This window comes from Anarrhichthys ocellatus, unplaced genomic scaffold (assembly GCF_004355925.1).
Source record: "Anarrhichthys ocellatus isolate YVR2014 unplaced genomic scaffold, GSC_Weel_1.0 scaffold15, whole genome shotgun sequence".
Classification (NCBI taxonomy): Eukaryota; Metazoa; Chordata; class Actinopteri; order Perciformes; family Anarhichadidae; genus Anarrhichthys; species Anarrhichthys ocellatus.
The window spans coordinates 4,951,737-4,976,837 of record NW_022280045.1 but is presented as its reverse complement, the minus strand read 5'-3'; the positions used below and the strand labels follow the sequence as shown (position 1 = coordinate 4,976,837).

The 25,101-nt window shown below is 44.6% G+C and overlaps 5 protein-coding genes across 7 annotated transcripts in view; all 5 read right to left on the bottom strand.

Moving 5' to 3' along the window:
• klhl24a (kelch-like family member 24a) overlaps window positions 1-7,222 on the bottom strand; it is a 17,908-nt gene extending 10,686 nt beyond the window's left edge. Inside the window, exons 1-5 of one of the 3 annotated variants that reach the window (XM_031855005.1) lie at window positions 6,992-7,222; window positions 5,959-6,110; window positions 5,660-5,778; window positions 4,714-5,558; window positions 2,771-2,955 (exon numbers count right to left, since the gene is read on the bottom strand). In XM_031855005.1, coding sequence (XP_031710865.1) covers window positions 2,771-2,955; window positions 4,714-5,558; window positions 5,660-5,734 — 1,105 coding nt within the window. In that variant the 5' untranslated portion in view covers window positions 5,735-5,778; window positions 5,959-6,110; window positions 6,992-7,222. The other 2 variants (XM_031855003.1, XM_031855004.1) reach the window with 2 other exon arrangements.
• Window positions 7,223-9,233: 2,011 nt separating this feature from the next.
• Window positions 9,234-10,642, bottom strand: LOC116387812 (probable G-protein coupled receptor 148). Its single transcript, XM_031855210.1, has one exon. It carries the CDS (start codon window positions 10,408-10,410, stop codon window positions 9,451-9,453), a length of 960 nt encoding a protein of 319 aa, XP_031711070.1. The 5' UTR covers window positions 10,411-10,642; the 3' UTR covers window positions 9,234-9,450.
• A 5,188-nt stretch (window positions 10,643-15,830) lies between these two features.
• On the bottom strand, window positions 15,831-18,755 carry LOC116387690 (probable G-protein coupled receptor 148). The gene is made up of 2 exons (XM_031855002.1): window positions 18,683-18,755; window positions 15,831-17,202 (listed from the first exon to the last, which is right to left on the bottom strand). Exon 2 carries the CDS (start codon window positions 17,119-17,121, stop codon window positions 16,162-16,164), a length of 960 nt encoding a protein of 319 aa, XP_031710862.1. The 5' UTR covers window positions 17,122-17,202; window positions 18,683-18,755; the 3' UTR covers window positions 15,831-16,161.
• Window positions 18,756-18,914: 159 nt separating this feature from the next.
• mterf4 (mitochondrial transcription termination factor 4) lies at window positions 18,915-21,809 on the bottom strand. The gene is made up of 4 exons (XM_031855001.1): window positions 21,728-21,809; window positions 20,971-21,409; window positions 20,684-20,868; window positions 18,915-19,802 (listed from the first exon to the last, which is right to left on the bottom strand). The coding sequence occupies exons 1-4, from the start codon at window positions 21,752-21,754 to the stop codon at window positions 19,419-19,421; spliced, it is 1,035 nt and encodes a 344-aa protein (XP_031710861.1). The 5' UTR covers window positions 21,755-21,809; the 3' UTR covers window positions 18,915-19,418.
• A 224-nt stretch (window positions 21,810-22,033) lies between these two features.
• pask (PAS domain containing serine/threonine kinase) overlaps window positions 22,034-25,101 on the bottom strand; it is a 10,741-nt gene continuing 7,673 nt past the window's right edge. The window contains exons 17-21 of the mRNA XM_031854998.1: window positions 24,901-25,035; window positions 24,604-24,803; window positions 24,087-24,220; window positions 23,276-23,425; window positions 22,034-22,878 (exon numbers count right to left, since the gene is read on the bottom strand). Coding sequence (XP_031710858.1) covers window positions 22,712-22,878; window positions 23,276-23,425; window positions 24,087-24,220; window positions 24,604-24,803; window positions 24,901-25,035 — 786 coding nt within the window. The 3' untranslated portion in view covers window positions 22,034-22,711. The remainder of the gene's footprint in view (window positions 22,879-23,275; window positions 23,426-24,086; window positions 24,221-24,603; window positions 24,804-24,900; window positions 25,036-25,101) is intronic.

Genomic DNA, 25,101 nt, shown 5'->3' with positions numbered 1-25,101 from the left:
ACACACACACACACACACACACACACACACACACACACACACACACACACACACACACACACACACACACACACACACACACACACACACACACACACACACACACACAGAGGTAGGGAAAATCCAAAGTAATCTTTTAAGAATACAATGGCTGGCTAACTTTTTAGCATGGAGGCTAGAAAAAGATCTGATGAAATGTAGGTTAACCAATCAAAACTCATGAAAAATAATTTTGGTTAAAAAGGGAAAATGTAACATTATCTAAAAGACATGTTGTGGCCACTGCGCTGTTATTAGATTCGGTGGCAGTTATCTGCTGGCTTTTATCCATCAATGGGTTCAGAAGAAGTACTGGCTATCAGGCTCATGTTTCATCCTAATAAAAAAATAAAAATAAATCACTCACCTCCTTGAAAAGGCCATATATTTTAATAAACTGGTTATACATGGGTAATATAATGTAATTAATGTTCAGGCGTCTGTGTTTAGGAAGTTAGTCATAGTATGTGTCTGCTCGCTAATCAGCTGGATAGTGAACGAGCCAGAGAGTCTGCTGCCCCTGAGGCATGTAGGAAACACGTTGACGGAGGACGAACCATTTGAAAGAGAGCCTTGCAAACCTAAAAAAATATATTTAGAAGGCGTTCTTTTCTCACCAAAACAGTCCGACTGTCTCAGACGTGGAGGACCACTGCTGCAAATAATTGCTCTTAAAGAACGAAAGGCGGCAACTTTGGGATGTCCAGATATGACAGCTTTATGAGAGTTATGCATTGCTTAAAGTGATACGCAGTTTGATTGCTAATGCAAACTAGTTTAGTGTGTTATAATATTCCTGTTGTCTGAAAAGGCAAATGAGAGAAGTCAGGCTACTTGTGACTATGACGTGCACCCCTCCCTAATGTGTGAGGCAAGCTCATGTGATTCCTGCTCATTAGGTGACAAGATATTGTCCAAATGTGTAGCAAATCCTGTTGTCGAAAATAACGTATTGATAACGAATATTTGAAATTTCTTCAATATAAATTTTTCCGCAGTATTGATAGACGGGCACCAGCTGAGCTTTCTGCTCTCCCTTCTCTCCGACAGAGAGTTGACACACGCACTGCTATTAATTCTTTGATAAAAATCGAATTTTTATGCCTTAAATGTGTTAATTTGACGCTGTTATACTAAAAATGATGTTGAACATCAATATTTTTCAAGGTATTGTTTCGAAGTGAGATATTCAAGTATTGTGACAACGCTAGTAGCAAACAGCCTCATGTACTCCTGAACTCAAAGCATGCTCACTGTGGGTCTGACAAAGAAGCTGATTACAATGCTACGGAGGTGAGAAAGTCAGTGGTTGCCAGGGTCCCCGTCCTTGTTCTCAGGGGTTTTCTATACTCAATTGAGCCACATCCTATTCAAGACCACAGCTAACTGCAACTGTGCTGTGAGACTGGAGGCCCTCCAAGGTATTTGCACCAGTCCCCAGTGTGAGGCGAGGGGCAGACAGACGGACAGAATGAGGTATGTGTGGGAATGTAATTGAGAGAGTAGCCGATTAAAAACGGAGATTAAATGTTTCAAGTCAGAAGACCAAGTGAGGCAATGAAGACCACAATATGCTATGAAGCAGTAGTGTGTGTGAATGTGTGTGAGACAGAAAGACGAGGGGGAGGGGCATGTTCACATTTTCCGGCAGCGCTTGAGGGGAGAATGATAGCCAACACGTGAGGAATTGGCACAGTGAGAGCAAAACACTGCAACACTGTTTGCTGAAGCGGGGGAACGTTTCCCTAAATCTCCTTCTTCCCTTTTTTCTCTTCTCTATATCTTTTTCTTAACTGCCGCGTTGTCCGGTAATGTTTTGCAGCTCATCAACATGTTTGAGCATTCACGGTCCCCACAGGCACATTTGGACTTCTGACAATTCATATTCTTGGAAACAATTTCCCCCTAAAAAAAGTATGAAAACTCTCCAGCTCCATGCCCTCCAGCCAACAACCATATAAGAACTGCAGCACACATGTTTATATCAATGTTTGGCTTCAGCAGCTACCTTTACCCTGACCTCATCAGTTCAGATGAAAGATGTATTACTGATGTTTTGTTTTATCCAGATCTTTTTTTTTTTTTTTACACAAAACAAGGCTTACGCCACACTTGGCCCAAGAGTCAAAAATACAACAGCATTGCCAAGAGGCAATGAGATTAATGATATCTCAGATTCAGGTTGATTACAAGCTAATCACATCACAACATGTTGATGGAGTCTAAAATCTAAAAGGGATGTCAGATTGTTGCATACACAATATCCTAGAAGGCTGCTGAACCGTTGCAAAAGGTGGTGACCCCAATGACTGACCAATAGCGAGAGAGAGAGAGGGGCTGAGCCGGCCAATGAAGGCCTTTCTCAGCACTGAGCGTGCGTCCAGATGTTGCTCTCATATTTTCCTTCAACTCAAACAGGCTGTCGCTGTAAAAATAACAGTGGGCGAGTAGCCATCGTGGCCTTTTCCTGCCATTCCACTAGGGGATTAGACGGCAAGCCGAGCCAAGAAAGACACTGACCATGTCCCTGAGTGTACTTGTGGATGTATATTTTGGGGGTATGGGGTTACTGTTATTAAGAGAAACTGAATTTTGCAACAACCCTGATCACATTGCGTGTAACAACATAAAAGGTTGTTGTAATAGAATTTGTGCCAATTTCAGTTATTCATTAATAAAGTCAAGATAAAAGACAACATGTGAGGAAAGTAATATTTTGCAGGAGTCTTACCTGACACCAGAATATCATTGCGGAGGGCGCAGACAGCATACTCTGACTTGGTGAACTCGGGTAGTTTGGCCAGTGACTTCCACTCTCCTGTGACGGGTTCATAGCATTCAGTGTAGGGCAGGTTGAAGCCCCCCACCCTCTCGCAACCCCCCACCACCACGATCACCTCAGAGTAGCCAGTCGAACTGTAGAAAAAGGGGGAGCAGACAAGATAAGTCAGAGGGAGGGAAACATTTAGAGATGGAGTGGAAATAACAACAACAGCTAAGGCTATTATGAAAACACAAAACACAACACCAGCATGTGAGAATTAAAAGGGTCCGTACAAGAATGTGGAAATTACAGGCATGGTATCTAATTAAAACACACCACGTCTGTAGGCCCAAACAAAAGGTTATGAAGACATACAAACATACACATGTCAGCACTTTGAGGGATTTCTAATTATACACGGCAGAAATTTGTGCCAGGGCAGGAACAGAGACGCGGGTTCCACAGGAATGGCTTCACTTATCTCGAAGGCAAAGTTCAGATTAGAATGAAAGTATCAATCAATACAGCAAAAACACTTGGGGATAGAGCGAGGCTGAATTTCCATGATCACAACGCTTTCCTATTTGGCTGTTTCAGCGCATGCCGTGGGTATGAGCACATTTCCTAGGGGGAGCTAATCAACTACAGCTTCTCTTCTTATTGTGCCATTCTAAAATACTGATGCAGGATAAACACTATGAGTGGTTTATCTATAATAAAATAAAATCCAGTACATTCTGGATACCGATGTAAACATGTCTCTGTCTGTTTACTCAGTATGTGATATAGGTCCGATGCAGGTGGGAGATTCGAGCTGTTTCATGTGCTTGTATACACGAGACAGTCAAGCCCAGGAGCATTACAGCTTAATATGTGCATGTGTGTGTGTGCAATTAATTATATTCTAGAGGCTTATCAAGAGACAAAGGGGCAGGTGTAGACACAAGAAGGGGAGGACCAGGCATCTGTCTCGAGCATTCGGCCCTCAGGGCAAACAAAGCTGACTGCGCAGACACTAACTGTCTGATGGGCTTGCTGATCTGGACAGATCTGCCTGGATACTGACACAATACACCTGAAATACACGCCACACGGCCTTAATTACCCGACAACTGGCACCGTTGAAAGTTGTTCCGACACACAAAGGCAGCTGCACTGCTGTTTGTTGTGCGGCAGGCTGCCATATGGGCCCGTTTTGTATCTCATTTATACGCTTTCAGTCAGTGCCAACTTTTGTCCTTAGTCAAACACCACATTGTCCCATCCGAGTTGGCACTCTTCAAACTAAAATAACACGGAAATAAAGGAACATTTGGAAGACAGGTTTTAAAAAAAAGTGAACAGGTGCTCATGCTGATAACAAGACTCAATATTTCATGATTGCCATTTCTTGCATCACATCATTTTTTTTCTTCTTTCCAGCCAACCAGTCTGTGTAGGAACATGCCCTGCCTCCCTCATTATCGTTTCCATTTTCAAATAAGTAAACATAAATCCGCTCACTAAATGGCACACACTCTGTCTGTTCAGTACAATAACACTCCCTATCTCTCTCACGCACACGCACAGAAGCAACAACAACACTGCAGGGGTCACAAAGTTCATGCGTGAGTTGTGACCTTTAGCGATACAAAGTGGAGTTCAAGATCAATGAACTGCTTTAAAAAGACATGTGTTGCTGTTTTTTGCTATCTCACCCTCATCTATGTCATCACAGGGTAAGAGGTGTTTTTAAGCCAACAAGACAAATCGACTGTCAGAAAAAAAAGAAGAAGAAAAATCAGACTAATAAGTCATACTTCCCACAAAAATATGTTGTCTAATAATCAGTGTCTGTGTTCCTTTTGCAGATAATATCTATTATTTTCTGCCGCCGTCCTTCATAACTAGTCGGTCAAAATTTCAGTTACCTGCGTGGACGAGTTCTGGGTGACATCATTTCATTTCCGAGCACGTGGTAGCGCCTCGCCTCGTGGAGAAGCTGGTAGCACTCTGGAGCATTCTGGATGAGCTGGTCTCCCTCCACCGTCTGGACAAAGTAGTTGGGGTGCAAAAGGGGCAGGCGCACATTGTGTAGCAGGGCCTTCAGCATGGGCTTCCTTTGCTCCACACTGTGGTACACCCATCTCATCACCGCCTCGAACACCACCTCCTCCTTGCCGATGGACAGCTCATCGCTGCCGGTGTACTCTTCTAGCTCCTCTTTGCGTAGAGTGAGGAACTCTTCGTGCTGAGCCACCTCGGAGAAGTTGGCCAGGGCGTAAGTGCGGCAGCGGCTAGCCAGTTGCTTCAGGGCGTGGGCGTCTGCGAAGTGCTGGATGCCCAGGCAGTTGCAAGGGTCCAGCTGGTCCTCCAGGAACTTGGCGCAGGCGTCGCGCAGCGTGTAGATCTGGAAGAGGCTGGAGGTCTCGAAGAGGAACTGGACGTTGTCTGTGGTGATCTTGGCGCGGCCGGTGTAGACGTAGGAGAGGAAGGACTCCATCGCCTCGGCCAGGATGCCGTTGATCTCGACGAGCATCTCGCGGCTCTCGCGGTGATCGTTGCAGAACATGGCTCTGAAGTAGGAGGAGCAGGCCGAAAGCACGGCGCGATGGCAGGGGAACTCACGGCCCTGCACACTGATGACCACATCGGTGAACAGGCGGCAGTCGCGGAACTCATTGAAGACCTGCAGGATGCCATCTGAGTGGGATGAGCCGGAACAGAAGTCCAAAACGTCCTGGCTGGCTAACGTTTTGGAGTCAACCTCAAACACCTGAGGAGACAACAAACATGTATTAAGGTTGTTGTTTTTGACAATTTGGGACTCAAGTCAGTTGAGACAAAAGCTGCAAGATGGAAAACGTTTGCGAGCACCTTGCGTTTGACAGCCGGCGAGTCTCTGATCCCAGACTCCTCCCTGATCATCCTTCTGCCCAGAATCAACACCATGGCTGCCACCTTCAACGTAGACCTTCTCTAAACTTCAAGATGACCTGAGGATGGAGAGCAGGCAGTTCAGTATCATTACAAAAACAACAACATTTCCATTGATATTATTATTATCATGGCATCCTATCAGATAGGTAGGAGGGGAATGGGGATAGCCAGCAAACTAATTGGATCACTGTAAGCACAAATTGAGAACATTCACCACGGACCAACAATACACTCACAGAGCAAAGCCACAAAGCCACACAGCTTGAAGGAATGAAATCTGCTCATCACTGCTGCCAAACGGTTGTGCCCTGCAGCACATTGCAATGCACGAGATGGAAGACGATAAAGAGACACAGCCGGGAGAGAGTTTGATGCCAACCGTACACATCTGTAGTCAGGTTGTTTTGAAACAGAGCGAGGAAAGGGATATCAGACAGCACATAATCTTTGTTTGAACAACGAGTGCAAAGTCAGTGACCTTGAGTCATATTCTTTGTTTTATTTAAAGCCGCAGTCTGACGACATTTGTGTATTTAAGGCAAACAAGTTCCCTGTGAGGTATACTTTGTTCACATCAACAAAGACTGTGTGTGTATTAAGACACATTAAAACACGAAGATATCATATTAAACATAGAACTGTTTTATCTATGGTCATACTGTCTGTGTTAAAAATGTCAGGTCTGGCTTTTCCTCCTGTGAGGTCATTTATCTCAGGTTATTTTTAACTGTGGCTCAGACTCAAACCTATTGTGCGTTATTTGCCTGCAGCAGCGCCTCCTTGAAGTCATGTAACTTAGAGCAGAGGACAGGTTTAGCCAGAGGTGTCTGATGCAGAGGCATTTACATTGTGACTAATACCCACTGAGGAGTGAAATTAAATATAAAAAGAATACCAATAAAACAAAAAAAGCAGATTTGATTGTGCTGTGTACTGTTATTTAGTTAAAATTTAAAAAAAAACATGAATTGGCATAACATCCCAGTATTTAAGTATTAATTACAGACAATCATGTAAGATATATGTGTGCTATGTGGTGCCAGGTCACTGAAAGGAGAGGAAACACTGTAGTTTCGGCTAATTAGACAAAGGAGACTTCCTCGTGCCGACCGTTAGCCCTTGACAACATACTAACATAAACACCAGCTTAACAGTTGCTTAACTCAACATTGTGACAAAATTCAACAGGAAAGCAAGAAATAATGATAAACTCAGATCTCACAAACTCACTAACAACATCCTTTGTTATAGACAGAACGTGTTACTTACGCAGACGTTTCCAGATGAAGCTTCCTCTTCTCTTAACAGTGGACACAAAAACAAGTATGGACGAAAATAGATCTAATCCTGAAATAGTTTATCGATATATGTTACGATGTCTGCCCTCGTATAGTTATGGAAAGCAAAGAAGGCTGTTACGTAGCCGGGACATTTTGACTTTTAGGAGATGGCAAAAACAGAGAGCTCCAACTAGCTAACAGTAAACACAGAACCCATATATACTTGTCAGCCGAAAAAAACAAAAACATCCCACTGCACCCACTCAGCTGGTGCTGCTAGTGCATCATGGGAAATTGAGTTCTAGTGATTGTTGTCGCAGACGTTTTGCCCCAATGAGAAACAACACTTCCCGAGCGCCACTGGTCCTCCACGTGGCCGTCCTTTGTTTGCAAACAAACTTTCGGTGGAGAAAAAAAGTTCACAACAAGAAGGAACAGCGGTTGAGCAACACACGCGAAGCAGTCAGCGTTATGGCGTAACTCATATTAACACGTAGAGGACAGTTAGTGCGATGGTATTAACCATACATTCTATAGACACACGTCATTAAATACGCATTATTACTATTATATGTACAAATATGTTATATGTATACACGTATATGTTACATCGATACAACGGCAAAACAAACCACACGAAGTATTATGTGCCGAACAAAAAACAGCTGGAATGTGATCCCGGGGACACGTGGAAATACACAGGTTGAAACGAGGCACCAATGTTCTTTTCAGGTGAGAGGGAGGGAATTTAGTTGGAACAAAGGATGTCACAACTTCTTTACCCTGTTGCAAAATATTTCTGAGAGCTCCCATCTGGGTTCCCTGGAAGTGTCCACGATGTTGTGAGCGTGTAGTAGTACTGGGGGGATTGTACCCTTTACACATCATACGAACAGTATGTCAGTTAAAGTTACTGTCTGTGCATACTTTGAAATGTACACACAGGTGTTTTACTCACTGGGCGACCACCATTGTACAGGCATACTACCATTAACGTGGAGCAGTGACCTCTGAGGTCATACAGGTAGGCTACACCATCAGCAAAACACACTCACTGGAACATCCAGAAGTTGAGACACATCAGCAACTCAGCGACCATCTTCAGGAAACAGATGGACACAGCCGAGCTTAGGAGAGAATACTGCAAAAGGAGGTTGTTGTGCCCCCCCCCCCTGGGGCCCTGCTGTTCAAGTTCACTAAGGACAAAACCATGTAATCAGAGAAATTCGCGAGGAAGATAAGCAGGGCAAGCGACACTGCCAAGTGCAACCATGTCCACGGAAAAGCAGTTGTATCAGTCAACAAAGAAAAGTATCTGGTATGTTGTGTAATTAGAGCTGTGCCATGAAAATTGATAGAAAAATGGCAAACAATAGAACATGTGATATTTGTTCATATGTGATCCAGATACAGTAGGAAGGCGACAGTGAGCAATGGGACACGTGTTACCAAGCAAACACAGGACAGAGCAGTGACACAGTGGACAGACAAATGTGTCCCTCTGCTGTTGAGTTGGTGTACCAGTTATACAGTAGAGATGGAGAAAAGTCCCTAAAGCCAGGTGTCTGACTCATCACTTTTCACTGTCCACACACACCTACCTTAATGAGGGAAGGTGCTCTTTTCTTTCCTCTAGTGCCTTAAAGTCAGTCAGCCATTTGTTAATGGACATCCAGTTTTAGATAAACACAGCTTTGAGGGCAAATGGAGTTGAGTGCTTTGTTACCACAGTGTGGTCATAAAACTGAGGCTGAGTGGCTTTTATATTATATAATAAGGATCATGATGATGTACTATTTACTTTTTTTAAAATGGGATTACAAATTTCCTCAACACAGACATAAACTTGGAAAGCAAGGAAGTTCAGCATATTCTCATTTGGATCCACACAGCAGTAAAATAGTTATTTTTATTATTATCAAACACAAAAAACACACAAGACTACAGTTGGCAGGGATGTTGAATAACCAATTTACATTTTACTGGGCAGCGACCAGGGCTGTAGCTACCATTGAGAACACAGAGGACATGTCCTCAATGTTGTTTCTTGGAATTTGAGTTGAGGAGGAGTTTTGTTCTATATTTAGACACAAATTACACATAGTGTTTTACAATCAATGTTCTTAAATATGATAGCTGTAGGCCAAAAATAAGATAAAATGAAGATATTTGAATGTTTCTTCTGTGTTCTTGGGAATTTGGGGAAAGGTTTGAAACAGCATTTAGACAATATTCACCAACAAACATTATATTGTAATAAATAGACTCTGTTTTTGATGGCTAGTCAAAATAAAAATAAATGCACTGGGGGGATTTTGACTCATCCTGACTACTGCCCTTGCAGTTACATCTTTGTCTTTTTGGAGGGCAACTGAGAAAACTGAAAATATGTACATCACAATCAATTCCATGAAAGAAATTTGAATAACGGACAGTTTGCAGGTGTCTTCATGAAACTGTGGTCTGGCTGAGTCTCCTGTGCTGGTGCAGCCACTGCATCAGAGTGTCAGAGATCTCCCTGTACCTCAGCCCATACAGGTATGGAGCGAACGCCCTGGGCAGCAACATGAAGACACACATATTGACTGTGCTGACCCACACTCGTAGATCCTGACTTATGTCTTTCCTCTGGAACAGGTAGAGCTCCATGATGAAAACAAAGCCGGGGGAAAAGTAGAGCAGGAGAAGGACCCCGTGAGCCAGCAGTGTGACCCGGGCCCTGGAGAAGCGGCTCTGCCAGATGCCCTGGGTCCTTGTTACCATGTAGAGCCGAATGTAGCAGACAAAAATGAGTATGGCACACATGACCGCAGTTACGAAGAAGTAGACGTAGATCCACCCATTGGTCTTGAGCTTAATAAAGCCAAGGGAGAATAGGACCAGACACACAGCCACCCTTTCGTGCGGATTTTTCCTCTCCACCTCCATCATGATCACCAGGCTGAGAGGGTACAGGGCTGCCAGCACCCACACCCCCAGCAGTATGCGGTGGGTGCGGGCAGGTGGAAGAAGGTCATGGTAACGGAGGGGCCAGCAAACCGCAGCGTAGGTGTCGACCACCATCAGGGTGATGGTGAGGATGGCACAGCTGTAGGTGGTGACGGTGACGGCTGTGATCAGCTGACAGACCAGCCAGGACATCTGAGCTCTCGTGGCGTTACAGATCACCATGGCCAGGTTGAGGACGAGGAAGAGCATGTCCGCCGTCAGGGTGTTGGCCATCAGCAGGTAACGCGTCTCCTGACGCAGGGCACGGGACAGGAAAATGCATGTTAGGAGAACGGGGTCGGCCAGCAAGGTGGCCAGAGTGATGACTGTGGCTGGGATGGATAACAAATCCAGGTGCCACCTCTGCAGGCTCTCCACCCATTCCTGTGTGAGGTTTGAAATGAGCGTCGATGACGTCATTTTGTCTTTTCAGCTACGGAGGCACAGATGCTCCGACTGAGGTGTGTTTTACAGTGTGTTGACTACTTCCTCCAGCAGCTTCTGTTAATGAAAAGACCATGAATTTAAGTCAACAGAGTGGACCACCTTCAAAATGCAAGCATGTAAATGCATACAAGTAAGCAGTAAGGTGTATAGAGACTATTTCATATACCTATTTTAGATTCAGGATCTCAGGATTGGAGGCTGGGCAAACATGTAATGTATACATTTGTCAACTCATTTGTCACTTTGTTGACTCAGACGTTGATCAAACTTTTGTAGTGCTCCTCTTGGTTATTTATAGTCCAAAGGACTAGGGAAATGAGGGGCCAAAAATTCAAATATATATACAGTGATGGTCTGTGCCCTTCGAGAGTTATGTTCCAAATAAAAAAAAATGCAAATGAAGACATTGTCGAAGAAGTTGTAAATAATGAACTCAATGTAACATGAAACGTTACAAGATGTACATTTCACTTTTAACTTTTTTTTAAAATTCCAATTGACTTCAGTTGGACTGCAGTTTGGATGAAACAATCTTTTAGGGAATTTTATTAGACATATATTTCCCTACACTTTCAGATGGGGCATCAGAATTAAATATAGTTTTTTTTGTATACAAACCTGATAGTTATGCTCCTGCCACCCCACTAAATGCTTACAAATACTCTTAACACTTGAGACAAAAACAGAAAATCAGTTGGTTCTGTTCAAACTTTGCATAGACGCACTTATTGACAAATTATTGATTGGCCAAAGGTCAGTTTTCTTACCTTATGTCCAGAACAGAAAAAAACCTCTGTGTTACACGTCCATTAGGCTTTGCGCTTCTAAAAATCAATGGATGTCTTGTTTGACCCGTCTCACCCGCTAGCCTCTGATGTCCTCTTTGTTGACTCATACAGATAATATAGGGATGGAGAAAGCTACAGTACACTTGACAGTCACATAGTAACAGGGAGGGGCTATCATCCTACCAGCTATTCCTCATGTTGCCACTTTATCAGTGTTTCTTACCCACTAGTTGTATTTTTTGTTTTAACTCATTGAAAGCCACCGAGATTAAATTGATAAGATTCACATTTTCTGTGAAATTGCTTTAACTTGTGGGGTCACTTAAGCAAAGCCACAAACTTATTTTGACCGTGGAAAGATTATATGGGAGACACTGTTCACGCGCCTCACAGGCACTGATGGCCAACACCGCCACTGAGAGACGTCAGTCAGCAGCAGTCCACGAGCAGGCGTTTGCTGCGTTAGCCGCTCAGGTCCAACAGCTAACAGCAGTCCTGACCCAGCAGGCAGTTTCAGCTCCTCCTCCTGCCCCTCTGACACCTGCTCCAGCACATGAGCCCCGTGTGGGCACCCCAGAGCGCTACGCTGGAGAACCTGAGGGCTGCAACCCATTCATCACAAACTGCTCCATCCTGTTTTCCCTGCAGCCCTACACGTTTGCCTCGGAGGAGGCTAAGGTAGCCTTTACCATCAACCACCTGACAGGCAGGGCACGACTGTGGGGCAACGCCGAATGGGAGAGGCAAACACCAGCCTGCTCTTCCTTCCTGGCTTTTTCTGCTGAGCTACGCAAAGTGTTCTAGGCAGCCTCCAAGGGCCCTGATTCTATCGAGGGACTTATGGATCTGCGTCAGGGAGACCGGACAGTTGCTGATTATACCATTGAGTTTCACACTAGAGCACGCCTTAGTGACTGGAACTCTGCAGCTCAGTGCGACGCCTTTCTGGCTGGACTAGCAGAATATATTAAGGATGAACTGGTCTCTTTTGATTTGGCTTCCGTCCTGAATGGCTTAGTTGAACTGACTTCCCAAGTGGATAGACGCATCCAGGCAAGGCGACAGGAGCGACGCAAGGGGGAGACAGATCGCCGCTCTTTCACCCGGTCTCGAGGTCCTCCAGCAGCTACCAGCATCACCCCAGGGTCTCAACCTGGGGGCGCTGAACCCATGCAGGTTGGGGACACCAGCCTCACTCCAGAGGAGCGTGAACGCCGCCACCGGGGGAATCTCTGCCTGTACTGTGGCCAGGCTGGTCACTTTATATCCCGGTGCCCAGCAAAAGGCACGGCTCATCAGTAGTGGGGGATGTACTGGTGAGCCGAACCAAAAGACTTCTCCAACCAAAGACCCCTGTGCCACGTTCAGCTCCTGCTCAATAATGGATCCCACACCCTCGCTACTTTCATTGACTCTGGTGCTGACAACAGCATCATTGATGAGGATCTGGTCCTTCAGCTGGGTATCGACCAGGTACCTCTGCTATGCCCTGTTCCTGCCAGCGCCCTGGATGGTCACCTACTGGGGACAGTGACTCACCAGACCACACCAGTCTGTATGCTCCTGTCTGGTAACCACCATGAGACCATATGGTTTCTTATACTGCGGGCACCCCAGCATCCAGTAATCCTGGGATACCCCTGGCTCCGCTGCCATAACCCCCAGACTGGGCAACAGGAGTTATCCTGGGGTGGAGCTCATCCTGTCACCTGATTTGCCTGAAACAAGCTGCTGCACCCCAACAATCAGACTGTTCCAGCTCTGCTTCAGACTTGTCAGGGGGGCCTACTGAATACCATGACTATCAGGAGGTATTCAGTAAGGCCAAGGCCTCATCTCTGCCTCCACATTGCCCCTACGATTATGCCATTGACCTGCAACCAGGCACCACTTCACCCAGGGGTCGCCTGTATTCCTTGTCTGCACCTGAAAGAGAGGCCATGGAGGCGTACATAAATTCCTCTCTAGCTGCTGGGATCATCCGCCCCTCTTCTTTACCTGCTGGTGCTGGGTTTTTCTTCCTGGGGAAGAAGGACAAGTCACTGAGGCCTTGCATTGACTACAGGGGACTTAACGACATTACCATTAATAACCGTTACCCACTCCCACTCATCTCCTCTACCTTTGACTTGCTGCGGGGAGCCACCATCTTCACCAAGCTAGACCTGCGCAATGCCTACCACTTGGTCCGGATCCGGGAGGGTGACGAGTGGAAGACAGCTTTAAACACCCCCACTGGACATTACGAGTACCTGGTGATGCCCTTCGGTCTCACCAATGCCCCAGCCGTCTTCCAGGCCCTGGTTAATGACGTGCTGAGAGACATGTTAAACAGGCATGTGTTCGTCTACCCGGACGACATTCAGATTTTCTCCAGGTCCCGGGAGGAGCACATTCACCACGTCCAAGCAGTCCTTCAATGCCTCCTTGAGAAATCTCTGTTCGTTAAGGCGGAGAAGTGGGAATTCCACTCTTCATCAGTCTCCTTCCTAGGGTACATCGGGGGACAGGGGATCGTGCAGATGTACCCTGCCAAGGTGTCAGCTGTTACGTTCTGGCTCATCCCTGACTCACGTAAACAGCTGCAACGGTTCCTGGGGTTCACTAACTTCTACCGGAAGTTCATCTGCAGCTATAGCACCATGGCTGCCCCACTCACAGCCCTTACCTCATCCAAAGTGCTGTTCCAGTGGTTCCCCTCGGCTGAGGAGGCCTTCCAGAACCTTAAGGCCCGGTTTACTTCTGCCCCTATCCTCCAAGTGCCTGATCCTGAGAGACAGTTTGTTGTGGAGATGGATGCCTCCGATGTTGGGGTGGGAGCCATCCTATCCCAGTGGGCTGCCAACGACCAGAAGCTTCACCCCTGCGCCTTCTTTTCTAGGCAGCTCTCACTAGCTGAAACGAACTATGACTAAGTTAAGCTGGCTCTTGAATAATGGTGCCACTGGCTTGAGGGGACCAGTCTGCCCTTTTTGGTATGGACTGATCACAAGAACCTCGAGTACATCCAGTCCGCCAAAAGACTGAACTCTCGGCAAGCCAGATGGTCCCTGTTTTTTACGCGATTCAACTTTTTCCCTCTGTTACCGGCCCAGTACCTGCAACTTCAAGACTGACGCCCTGTCCCGTCAGTTTGTGGAGAAGGGGGATTCCACCCCTGGCAATGACAATATCCTTTCTGCCCCCGTTGTGGTTGCTTCGATCACATGGGAGGTAGAGGAGAGAGTCAAGGCCGCCCTGGAGGACCAGCCCGATCCTACCTCCTGACCGCCTGTTCGTCCCTCAGACACTGAGGTCCGATGTCCTCCAGTGGGCACACAGCTCCAGACTCACTTGCCACCCCAGGATCCAGCATACCAGGGAGGTCCTGCAGCAGAGGTTCTGGTGGGCTACTCTGGAGAAAGACACCTGGGAGTTCGTCAATGCCTGTCTTGTCTGCAACCAGCACCAGCCATCCCACCAGGCTCCCGCTGGCTTCCTGCAACCTCTGCCTGTGCTCCATCGGCCCTGGTCCCACATCTCCTTGGACTTTGTTACCGGTCTACCACTGTCCAACAAACACATCACCATCCTGACAGTGGTAGAATGGTTCAGCAAGATGGCCCACTTTGTGCCCTTGTCCAAGCTCCCCTCGGCCAAAGAGACTGCTGAGCTGGTCCTGCTGCATGTCTTCCGGCTCCATGGTCTCCCCACTGACGTGGTCCCTGACCGGGGACCTGTTTACGTCAGTGTTCTGGGGGGAGTTCTGCACACTTATTGGGGCCACAGCCAGCCTGGATTCCATCTGGATTCCATCCGCAGTCTAACGGCCAGACTGAGCGCTAGAACCAGGAGATGGAGACGGCTCTACGGTGCTTGGTCTCTGAGGATGTCTGCGACCTGCTGGACGGTAAACTGGCACTTCTCTCTGAGGAACACCACCACACTTTTTACTGTCTTCACAGGCATGGTCAGGATCTGGGGGTAATGGGACACCACTCTCTGAAGACTGCAGAGCGTTGTGGTTGCTGGAGGAACAGATCAATCTGCACCCGGTGCATAGAGGCTGGAGGGGACGTGTTCCAAACTGAAGTGGACTGAATACAGAGGTGGTGGCATTTATCATACATAAAATCATTCAGCCATTTGTTAATGGACAACTAATTTTAGCCAAACACGGCTTTGAGGGCAAATGGAGTTGAGTGCTTTGTTACCACAGTATGGTCATAAAACTGAGGCTGAGTGGCTTTTATATTATATAATAATGCTGATGATGAAATACATATTTTGGTTGTACTATTTACTTCAACAACAAAAAAAAGGTGATTAAAAATTGTCTCAACAGAGACATAAACCTGGAAAGCAAGGAAGTTCAGCATATTCTCATTTGGATCCACACAGCAGTAAAATAGTTCTTCTTCTTCTTCTTCTTCTTCTTCTTCTTCTTCTTCTTCTTCTTCTTCTTCTTCTTCTTCTTCTCCTTCGTATTATTATTATCAAACACACGAGACTACAGTTGGCAGGGATGTTGAATAACCAATTTACATTTTACTGGGCAGCGACCAAGGCTGTAGCTACCATTGAGAACACAGTGGACATTGGAATTTGAGTTGAGGAGGAGTTCTGTTCTATATTTAGACACAAATTACGCATGGTGTTTTACAATCAGTGTTCTTAAATATGATAGCTGTAGGCCAAATTTGGAATTTGGGGAGAGTTTTGAAACAGCATTTAGACAATATTCACCAACGAACATTATATTGTAATAAATAGACTCTGTTTTTGATGGCTAGTCAAAATAAAAATAAATGCACTGGGGGGATTTTGACTCATCCTGACTACTGCCCTTGCAGTTACATCTTTGTCTTTTTGGAGGGCAACTGAGAAAACTGAAAATATGTACATCACAATCAATTCCATGAAAGAAATTTGAATAACGGACAGTTTGCAGGTGTCTTCATGAAACTGTGGTCTGGCTGAGTCTCCTGTGCTGGTGCAGCCACTGCATCAGAGTGTCAGAGATCTCCCTGTACCTCAGCCCATACAGATATGGAGCGAACGCCCTGGGCAGCAACATGAAGACACACATATTGACTGTGCTGACCCACACTCGTAGATCCTGACTTATGTCTTTCCTCTGGAACAGGTAGAGCTCCATGATGAAAACAAAGCCGGGGGAAAAGTAGAGCAGGAGAAGGACCCCGTGAGCCAGCAGTGTGACCCGGGCCCTGGAGAAGCGGCTCTGCCAGATGCCCTGGGTCCTTGTTACCATGTAGAGCCGAATGTAGCAGACAAAAATGAGTATGGCACACATGACCGCAGTTACGAAGAAGTAGACGTAGATCCACCCTATGTTCTTGACCTGAATAAAGCCAAGGGAGATGAGGACCAGACACACAGCCACCCTTTCGTGCGAGTTTTCCCTCTCCACCTCCATCATGATCACCAGGCTGAGAGGGTACAGGGCTGCCAGCACCCACACCCCCAGCAGTATGCGGTGGGTGCGGGCAGGTGGAAGAAGGTCATGGTAACGGAGGGGCCAGCGAACCGCAGCGTAGGTGTCGACCACCATCAGGGTGATGGTGAGGATGGCACAGCTGTAGGTGGTGACGGTGACGGCTGTGATCAGCTGACAGACCAGCCAGGACATCTGAGCTCTCGTGGCGTTACAGATCACCATGGCCAGGTTGAGGACGAGGAAGAGCATGTCCGCCGTCAGGGTGTTGGCCATCAGCAGGTAACGCGTCTCCTGACGCAGGGCACGGGACAGGAAAATGCATGTTAGGAGAACGGGGTCGGCCAGCAAGGTGGCCAGAGTGATGACTGTGGCTGGGATGGATAACAAATCCAGGTGCCACCTCAGCAGGCTCTCCACCCATTCCTGTGTGAGGTTTGAAATGAGCGTCGATGACGTCATTTTGTCTTTTCAGCTACGGAGGCACAGATGCTCCGACTGAGGTGTGTTTTACAGTGTGTTGACTACTTCCTCCAGCAGCTTCTGTTAATGAAAAGACCATGAATTTAAGTCAACAGAGTGGACCACCTTCAAAATGCAAGCATGTAAATGCATACAAGTAAGCAGTAAGGTGTATAGAGACTATTTCATATACCTATTTTGGTAACACTTTATAATAACTACACACTATGAAGCATTAGTTAAATATGAGTAAACACTTAATTCATCATTTATAAAGCATTGTTCCTACATTAATAATTCATTAGTATGCAGTTCATAACAACAGTTATAAATGTTTTATTCTTGATTAATAAGCTCGTCTATTATGTGTTTCATTATTGTGTTTTCATACTTTTTAAATGATGGATTCCCCATTAGTAAATTAAGTATTATATATTTTACAAACCAATTATTAAGGAGTTGTAGATGATTAATAAGATAATTGCATACAATGAGCAGATTCGGCCGGCTGCCATCGGGACAGGCAAGTGAAGAAAAGTACGGACAGTGGAGATCGATATGCTTGGTATGAAATTAATAATTAAATCAATAAATATAAACTAATATGCAAAGCTCCTGGTCTAATCGTATATTTACAAATGTTTTGTATCCAGCCATGTTCTCTTGAAGGAGAATGTCTTTGTCTGTTTGTTTCTTACATGAATGAATGGCTGAGAGGTTTGTATTTAACAGTATATTGTTTGCATCTTGCAATAAATATTAATATGTTCTTGATCACTTTGTGTTGTGTCTATTTGCCTGTTCTGTTCAAAAACTATGTGTTTTGAGGCACTGCTGGCCTTTCAATGTCATTTATAAATGCTTTGTTGATGTAACTGTTATGAACTGCATACTAATGAATAATTAATGTAGGAATAATGCTTTATAAATGATGAATTAAGTGTTTACTCATACCTAACTAATGCTTCATAGTGTGTAGTTATTATAAAGTGTTACCCATATTTTAGATTCAGGATCTCAGGATTGCAGGCTGGGCAAACATGTAATGTATACATTTGTCACTTGGCTGACTCAGACATTGATACATCTTTTGTAGTGCTCCTCTTGGTTATTTATAGTCCAAAGGACTCGGGAAATGAGGCCAAAAATTCAAATATATATACAGTGATGGTCTGTACCCCTCAAATGGCATGTTCCAAATGAAAGAAAATGCAAATGAGTTGTCAATAATTAACTCAATGTAACATGAAACATTACAAGATGTACATTTCACATTTATTTAAAAATTACAATTGACTTCAGTTGGACTGCAGTTTGGATGAAACAATCTTTTAGGGAATTTTATTAGACATATTTCCCTACACTTTCAGATGGGGCATCAGAATTAAATATAGTTTTTTTTGTATACAAACCTGATAGTTATGCTCCTGCCACCCCACTAAATGCTTACAAATACTCTTAACACTTGAGACAAAAACAGAAAATCAGTTGGTTCTGTTCAAACTTTGCATAGACGCACTTATTGACAAATTACTGATTGGCCAAAGGTCAGTTTTCTTACCTTATGTCCAGAACAGAAAAAAACCTCTGCGTTACACGTCCATTAGGCTTTGCGCTTCTAAAAATCAATGGAGGTCTTGTTCGACCCGTCTCACCCGCTGGCCTTATCTGATGTCCTCTTTGTTGACTCATACAGATAATATAGGGATGGAGAAAGCTACAGCCACTTGGCAGTCACATAGTAACAGGGAGGGGCTATCATCCTACCAGCTATTCCTCATGTTGCCACTTTATCATTGTTTACTACCCACTAGTTGTATTTTTTGTTTTCACTCATTGAAAGCCACCGAGATTAAATTGATAAGATTCACATTTTCTTTGAAATTGCTTTAACTTGTGGGGTCACTTAAGCAAAGCCACAAACTTATTTTGACCGTGGAAAGATTATATGGGAGAAACTGTTCACGCCTCACAGCTGTAACTCATCCATACAGAGTCCTCATCCATCAACCTCACACCGACATCATTACATCTTGATCAACTTCAAACCGCAGGGTTCTCTCAGTCCAATCTGTCAGTAGCATGGGTACAAAAAAGAACAAGCGCTGGGTAACAGTGACATTGTTTCCATGTGTGTTTTAGATAAGCATTTTCTATAGCACTGACAAACTTGAGTTCAACAAACGGATAAAAGGAAACATTTTATTGGTTCATTTATCACCATCGGGTATGTAATTTTCTCTTATCGTGCAACTTCCTCTTGAAACAAGTTCTCTCAGTCCTCCCACGGGGCTCTGTCATTTTTTTCTCCTTTTACTGTATCCACCTTTCCCTCCAGTCTCCTCTACCTCCTCCTCATCATCATCACCACCACTATCAGCTTCAATGCTGCCATGCTGCTGCTCTTCTTCCTGCCATTCTCTTGCCAGCAGTCTCCTAAATACTTCATACTCCTCTGCTGGCGCATTGGCAACATGTGCGAGGAAGGTGTCCTGGTCAACGCTGAGGATGCTGTCCAGTTTGGGGTTGAGGATGACCGTCTGGCCTTTCTTGTCTGGGGTTTGATACAGGCCCCTGCGCTCCAGAAAACAGTGTCGACAGCGCACCTCGTCCAGAGTGAAACGAAACAGCCTGGACTTCACTATCTCCGCCTGTTTGACACCCATCCGGAAGTAGACGTACTGTGGAGAGAAGAGTCAGTGCATGCTGTCACAAATAACAATCGCTTTGGAACGACAAAAAAAAAAAGCAACAAAAGATAACCTCAAATAATAATTTATAATACTAGTTGTACAGATACGATGTATTTAGTAAGTGGAATAGCAAGTAACCCAACAGACATACGGCTACATGGCATATGTCAGATTACTAGTGGCTTAATGTTTGTTCCCACTTCATGTATGGCCACCAGAGGGAGTACTATACCAGCGTCCAAATTCCAATCTACTAAGCAGGTTTAGAGAATGAAGTGTTCACACTAACAAAAACAGTCAGTATGGACACTAAAAATGCTTGGTTTCGAGTGTGCTGTTGATTGACACCATCGTCCCACATTGAAAGGAAATGGATGTGCTGCTCACATCTGGGGAAAAAAAAAAGGGTAATCAAATTGTGGATGGCAATGAAACAGCAACAGGTCTTGTATCATTTCCTGTTAGAGCGAAACAATAAAGTATGTTGATTTCTTGTATGCCAAGTGGAAAAGTAAATAGTGCGTATTGCATTGTACTGTATAAACAAAGGCTATGTGAACAGCAAGAGAAGAGGGTTGTCTTTTACTACTGTGACCCCTGATGTGATGTTTGGTTAAGCTTTGAGGAAGTCAATAAATCCGCCGTCTACCATAAGAACAGCACAATTTTTAGGCCTACAACTAATGACTGTTTCAGATTTTGATTCAGCGTAGCATCATTTATTCAATAAAATGTTGGAATTAAAAAAAAAATAAAAAATAAGGCCCATCTGTTGATGTAAAGTCTTCAAATTTCTTGTTTTGTCCAGTACAAAACCCAAATATCTAGAGCTGAGGAGCTGCAATCAGTGAATGACCGAAAATGCAAACCTGAAACTTGTACTCCAGCTGACCCATGTTTTCCAAAACTATGGCCGGACTATCTCTGAGGATGTCTGCGACCTGCTGGACAGTAAACTGGCACTTCTCTCTGAGGAACACCACCACACTTTTTACTGTCTTCACAGGCACGGTCAGGATCTGGGGGTAATGGGACACCACTCTCTGAAGACTGCCTAACGGGGAGGGGATAGAAGGAAAAATACTGGTTTGATAATCATACAAAGCACCCATTAATATCAAGCATGAAGTAAATTCACCAAAGATCATCAACTCACCTTCGACTAAACCTAATTTCCGCATGTTGCCCATGCGCTGCTGGAGCTGTGATTCTTTGACTGTGTAAAGTTCAGGACATTTCTCCAGCAGTTTCAGCACACTGGAAGGGTTGAGGCCCAAGACAAACAGAGCCGTGAGGGTTGACAGAGCATGTTGGGCAGCACTTCCTCCTCTGAGTTTGGACGTGGCTTCGTGTAGCTGCTCTGCCTGGGAGTCTGTGAATCCCATATCAACCAGAGAGCGGAGGGACAGCTCTGGGACTGGCGCCCTGGGTTGAGGACCGAGTTCGTGGTTGTGTTGCGTTGACCGCAGAGCGTTGTGGCTGCTGGAGGAACAGATCAATCTGCACCCGGTGCATAGAGGCTGGAGGGGACGTGTTCCAAAATGAAGTGGACTGAATACAGAGGAGGTGGCATTTAACCCGGTCCACCGAAGAACCTGTGGAAAATAAATAAATAAATATATATATATATATATTCCTCAAACGTTATTTGTTCCCTGAATTATGGTTTAACAGTCAGGACAGGACAACGGCCGCTGTTATGGCCGTGGGGCAATTACACAAGTGGAGTTTAGTAGATGAGCTAAGATGTTGTTAGCATAAGTTAGCATGCATGAAGGTTACAGCGGAAGTATGAGGGCTGTCAGTCGTTTCTTCGACATTTGTTTTAAGTATGTGAGGCATGCGTTTTACGATATAATGTTTTAAGTTGGAGAAATATTAATCGTGTAATGTTTTCAAAGATTTAGATTCACCTGACGTGCAGCAACTCGGGTACCCATGCTTGTCCGTCGGACATATACTTCCGTCGTTCAGCCTCGTTAGAGGATAAAGGTTCCGCTATGCTCAGCTTGAATGATGAGAAGAGCAGACACTACGAGGGTGCACAGCAGAAATCTGACTTTTGAATGATTTTTCTGTAGACGGACACGAACCATTACTGATGGATTTACGAAAGAGGAGACGAGATTTATACACAAGCAAGGTGGACTATTACTATTACTATTACTGTTTAAGTATTTTAACCTTAACTCAAGTTGATTTACAATATTTGCAATACTAGGTCTGAAAAATTTAATCCAATTGAGCTTTTATTTTGGATATCTGCAGTTGGCATCAGTCACACCAAGCAGCTGCTGCCAAAAGTATCCGATACATCACCATGTTAGAATCTGCAATTTGAATTTTTTTATTGCGCTTACATTTAATGATTTACTGTGTGAATATAAAATTCAAATACATTTACAATGTTTGCGTGACAAACCTTCTACAGTTCTGATCAACATGCAATTCCTCAAAGAAACAAACAGGTGTGGTCAAATATTTCTTTATGTATAAAAATAAATAGATAAAATATTGTAAATATACTTACAATTCTTAATTAAAAACACTCAAGATTAAAATCATGAACCCAAAATAGAAAAGCCGGATTGATAAAACTGTTCCCTTCAACCAAACTAAATTCTCTGAGTTAAACAACTCACGGTTGTGGTCGCTTCTGGGTTTTGGTGGCAAAGCTGGATCCCTGTTACAATTACAATGATTAAGTCCAAAGAATAAATAAAATACATATAACACACAATCTAAAAAGGAAATCATGATGAACGGTAGTTAGACGGTAGTGTTTGATTATGGCCTTGGACTAAGACGAGCTCCCTTTTTCTTACTTTGAACTTCATGTCCCTTTTGTTCTGCTGCACACTAAATGTTGGACGGATGGCTGGGCCCAAATTCACTCTTTAATCCTCATGGAGGTACTTCTGAAGCTCTGTTTCCAGGGCCACCATTGACAACCTGTCATCTTCATCCTCCTCCTCATCATCGGGAAGAGTCTCGTCATGTTCATCTGGGAACAAGCCATGCGAGATGAACACTTTAGGAATGGGCTCCAGGTGCTGTGGTGAGTCTGTGGAAAGAAGAGAGGGTCCCAAGTACTTGAGCTGTGAAAACTGAGACTACAGATCGTACAGATTCTCTATGGCAACATCTATGCAAAGAAACAGTGTGGCATCACAGAACATCCGGTAATGACGTGTGCATTGTTGAACCTCTAAAATGAGACAAAATTAAAAAAAAAAAAAAAAGACAACGCTTACTCAATTAGTTTAGGAGAGTTAGCAGCTTGTTAAAGCAAGGAGGGAAAATAAGTTAAGTAAATCTACCATCTTAATTTGGATGTAAAGAGATTCATTTACAAATATTGCAAAATGCAGAAAGAAAGTGATATTCAAGCCCTATAATGTCTGAAGTGAACAACATGGCTGGCGATTGTCAGTCTACCTCTGGTGTGAAACAGTACTCACAGTAGCTCTGAGTGGCAGGCACCACCTCTGTCCAGCTGTACTCTGCCAGTGAAATGGGCTGGCTGATCCAGGACTGCAGCAGCAGCTGGTCCAGAGTCATTCTCTGAGCGGGATCAGGGTGCAGCAGCTCACGCAACACACCGTGCAGGTCTGAGAGGGTGCATGGGGACATTTCAGCACAGTAGAAACTGAAAGGCTTATTTGTGACGACGTATTAGGGCCATTGGAGTAGTGCAAAACACTGCTAACAAAAATAGTTTAGTTTTTTTGTTGTTGTCAAGGAACCACATTGTTTAACTTTGCGAGGTCCTATCGACCTCATCACACCACAGATGCCTCCGTTAAACACTGCGGTGAGGTGAGCCACCGAGTGCAAAATATATTATATTGTAGCAGACGCTCTATTCTCATCCACTCGTCTTATTCTAGACGTCCCTCTGCCCAGCAAACTCTAAGGACAGAATTCACCATAATCTGTGGTTCAACACAAGCAGTTACTGTATGTCATGTGCCTTTTCTGTGTTGTTTTCCCTTCACACTGACAGTTACACACGGCCCTATAAAAGCGTCCGTGTGCAACTACAGAATCAGTGTATTTGTAGTATAAAAGACACTTTTGTCAAAGATAGAAGTTGTTCTCTACTTTCCTGTGACTTCTACAATATATCATAAATTGCTGTTTCTTTCCTCTTTAAATTTGTTTAGTACTTTTTTTTCACGGCTCCGTAATTATTATAATTTTTTTGCCTACAGTGGCCCTAATACGCTGTTGTAAAGTTTTGTATGTGACCGTCAAAGAACAGCAGTATACCTGGAGAGAGGGGGAACGGGGGCTTCAGTTCGGCATTCAGGATCTCCTCAACGCCACAGAAAGGGTTCTCACCGAACAGCAGCGTGTAGAGCAACACACCAAGAGACCACATCTCCAGCTCTGGACCCTCATAGCTACAAACAAACAAACAAACAAACAAGGACACAGAAAAACAAGCTTGTAATTGGCAATATGGAAAACATGGCAGCATTGTATTCCCCAGTAAATGTAGTGTCTGTGTAAGGCTTTGTTACTTTACAATTGGTATATCCTTAAAGCTCCATGTAGTTTAATTGTACATCGTAAAGGTTAATGAGCCATTAAAGTCATACAGGACTAGAAAACAGTGCTCTGACCTAGATTCGGTTTTAATGCTTTAAGAGAACTGTGTAATCAAAAGGACACCTATTCCCAGTTTAAACTAAACCATCTATATTTAAAAAAGAAGGAACCGATATGAAACTTCCTATTTGTTGGAACAAATATCACTTGTCGTTGTCAGGCATTGTGTACATACGGATTTCCCTGAAGCACCTCCGGGGAGCAGAACTCCAGTGTGCCACAGAAAGTGTAAAAGAGCTTCCTGGGAGCCATCATGGCAGCAGAGCCAAAGTCTATCAGTCGCATGTGGAAACATTTGTCAATGATGATGTTCTCATCTTTTATGTCCCTGTGAAGGATGTTTTTAGTCCTCAAATAGAAGACAGCGGCCACCAGCTGGGGAAGAGACAGAACCTCCAATTTAGACCAATGAACGCTTCACATTTCAGAGCCGATGCTCCCGTCATACGTACTTTCTTGCCCATGGACGTACCTGTCTAAAGATGTAGCTGGCCAGGGGCTCATCCAGCCTCGGCTCCATGTTTATGAACTCAAAAAGGTCTAAGCCATCTCCATGTTTCTCCATCACCATCTGGAAGTAACTGCCATTCTCAAACACCTCCAGCACCTAGTGGCACGCGCGCGCGCACACACACACACACACACACACACACACACACACACACACACACAC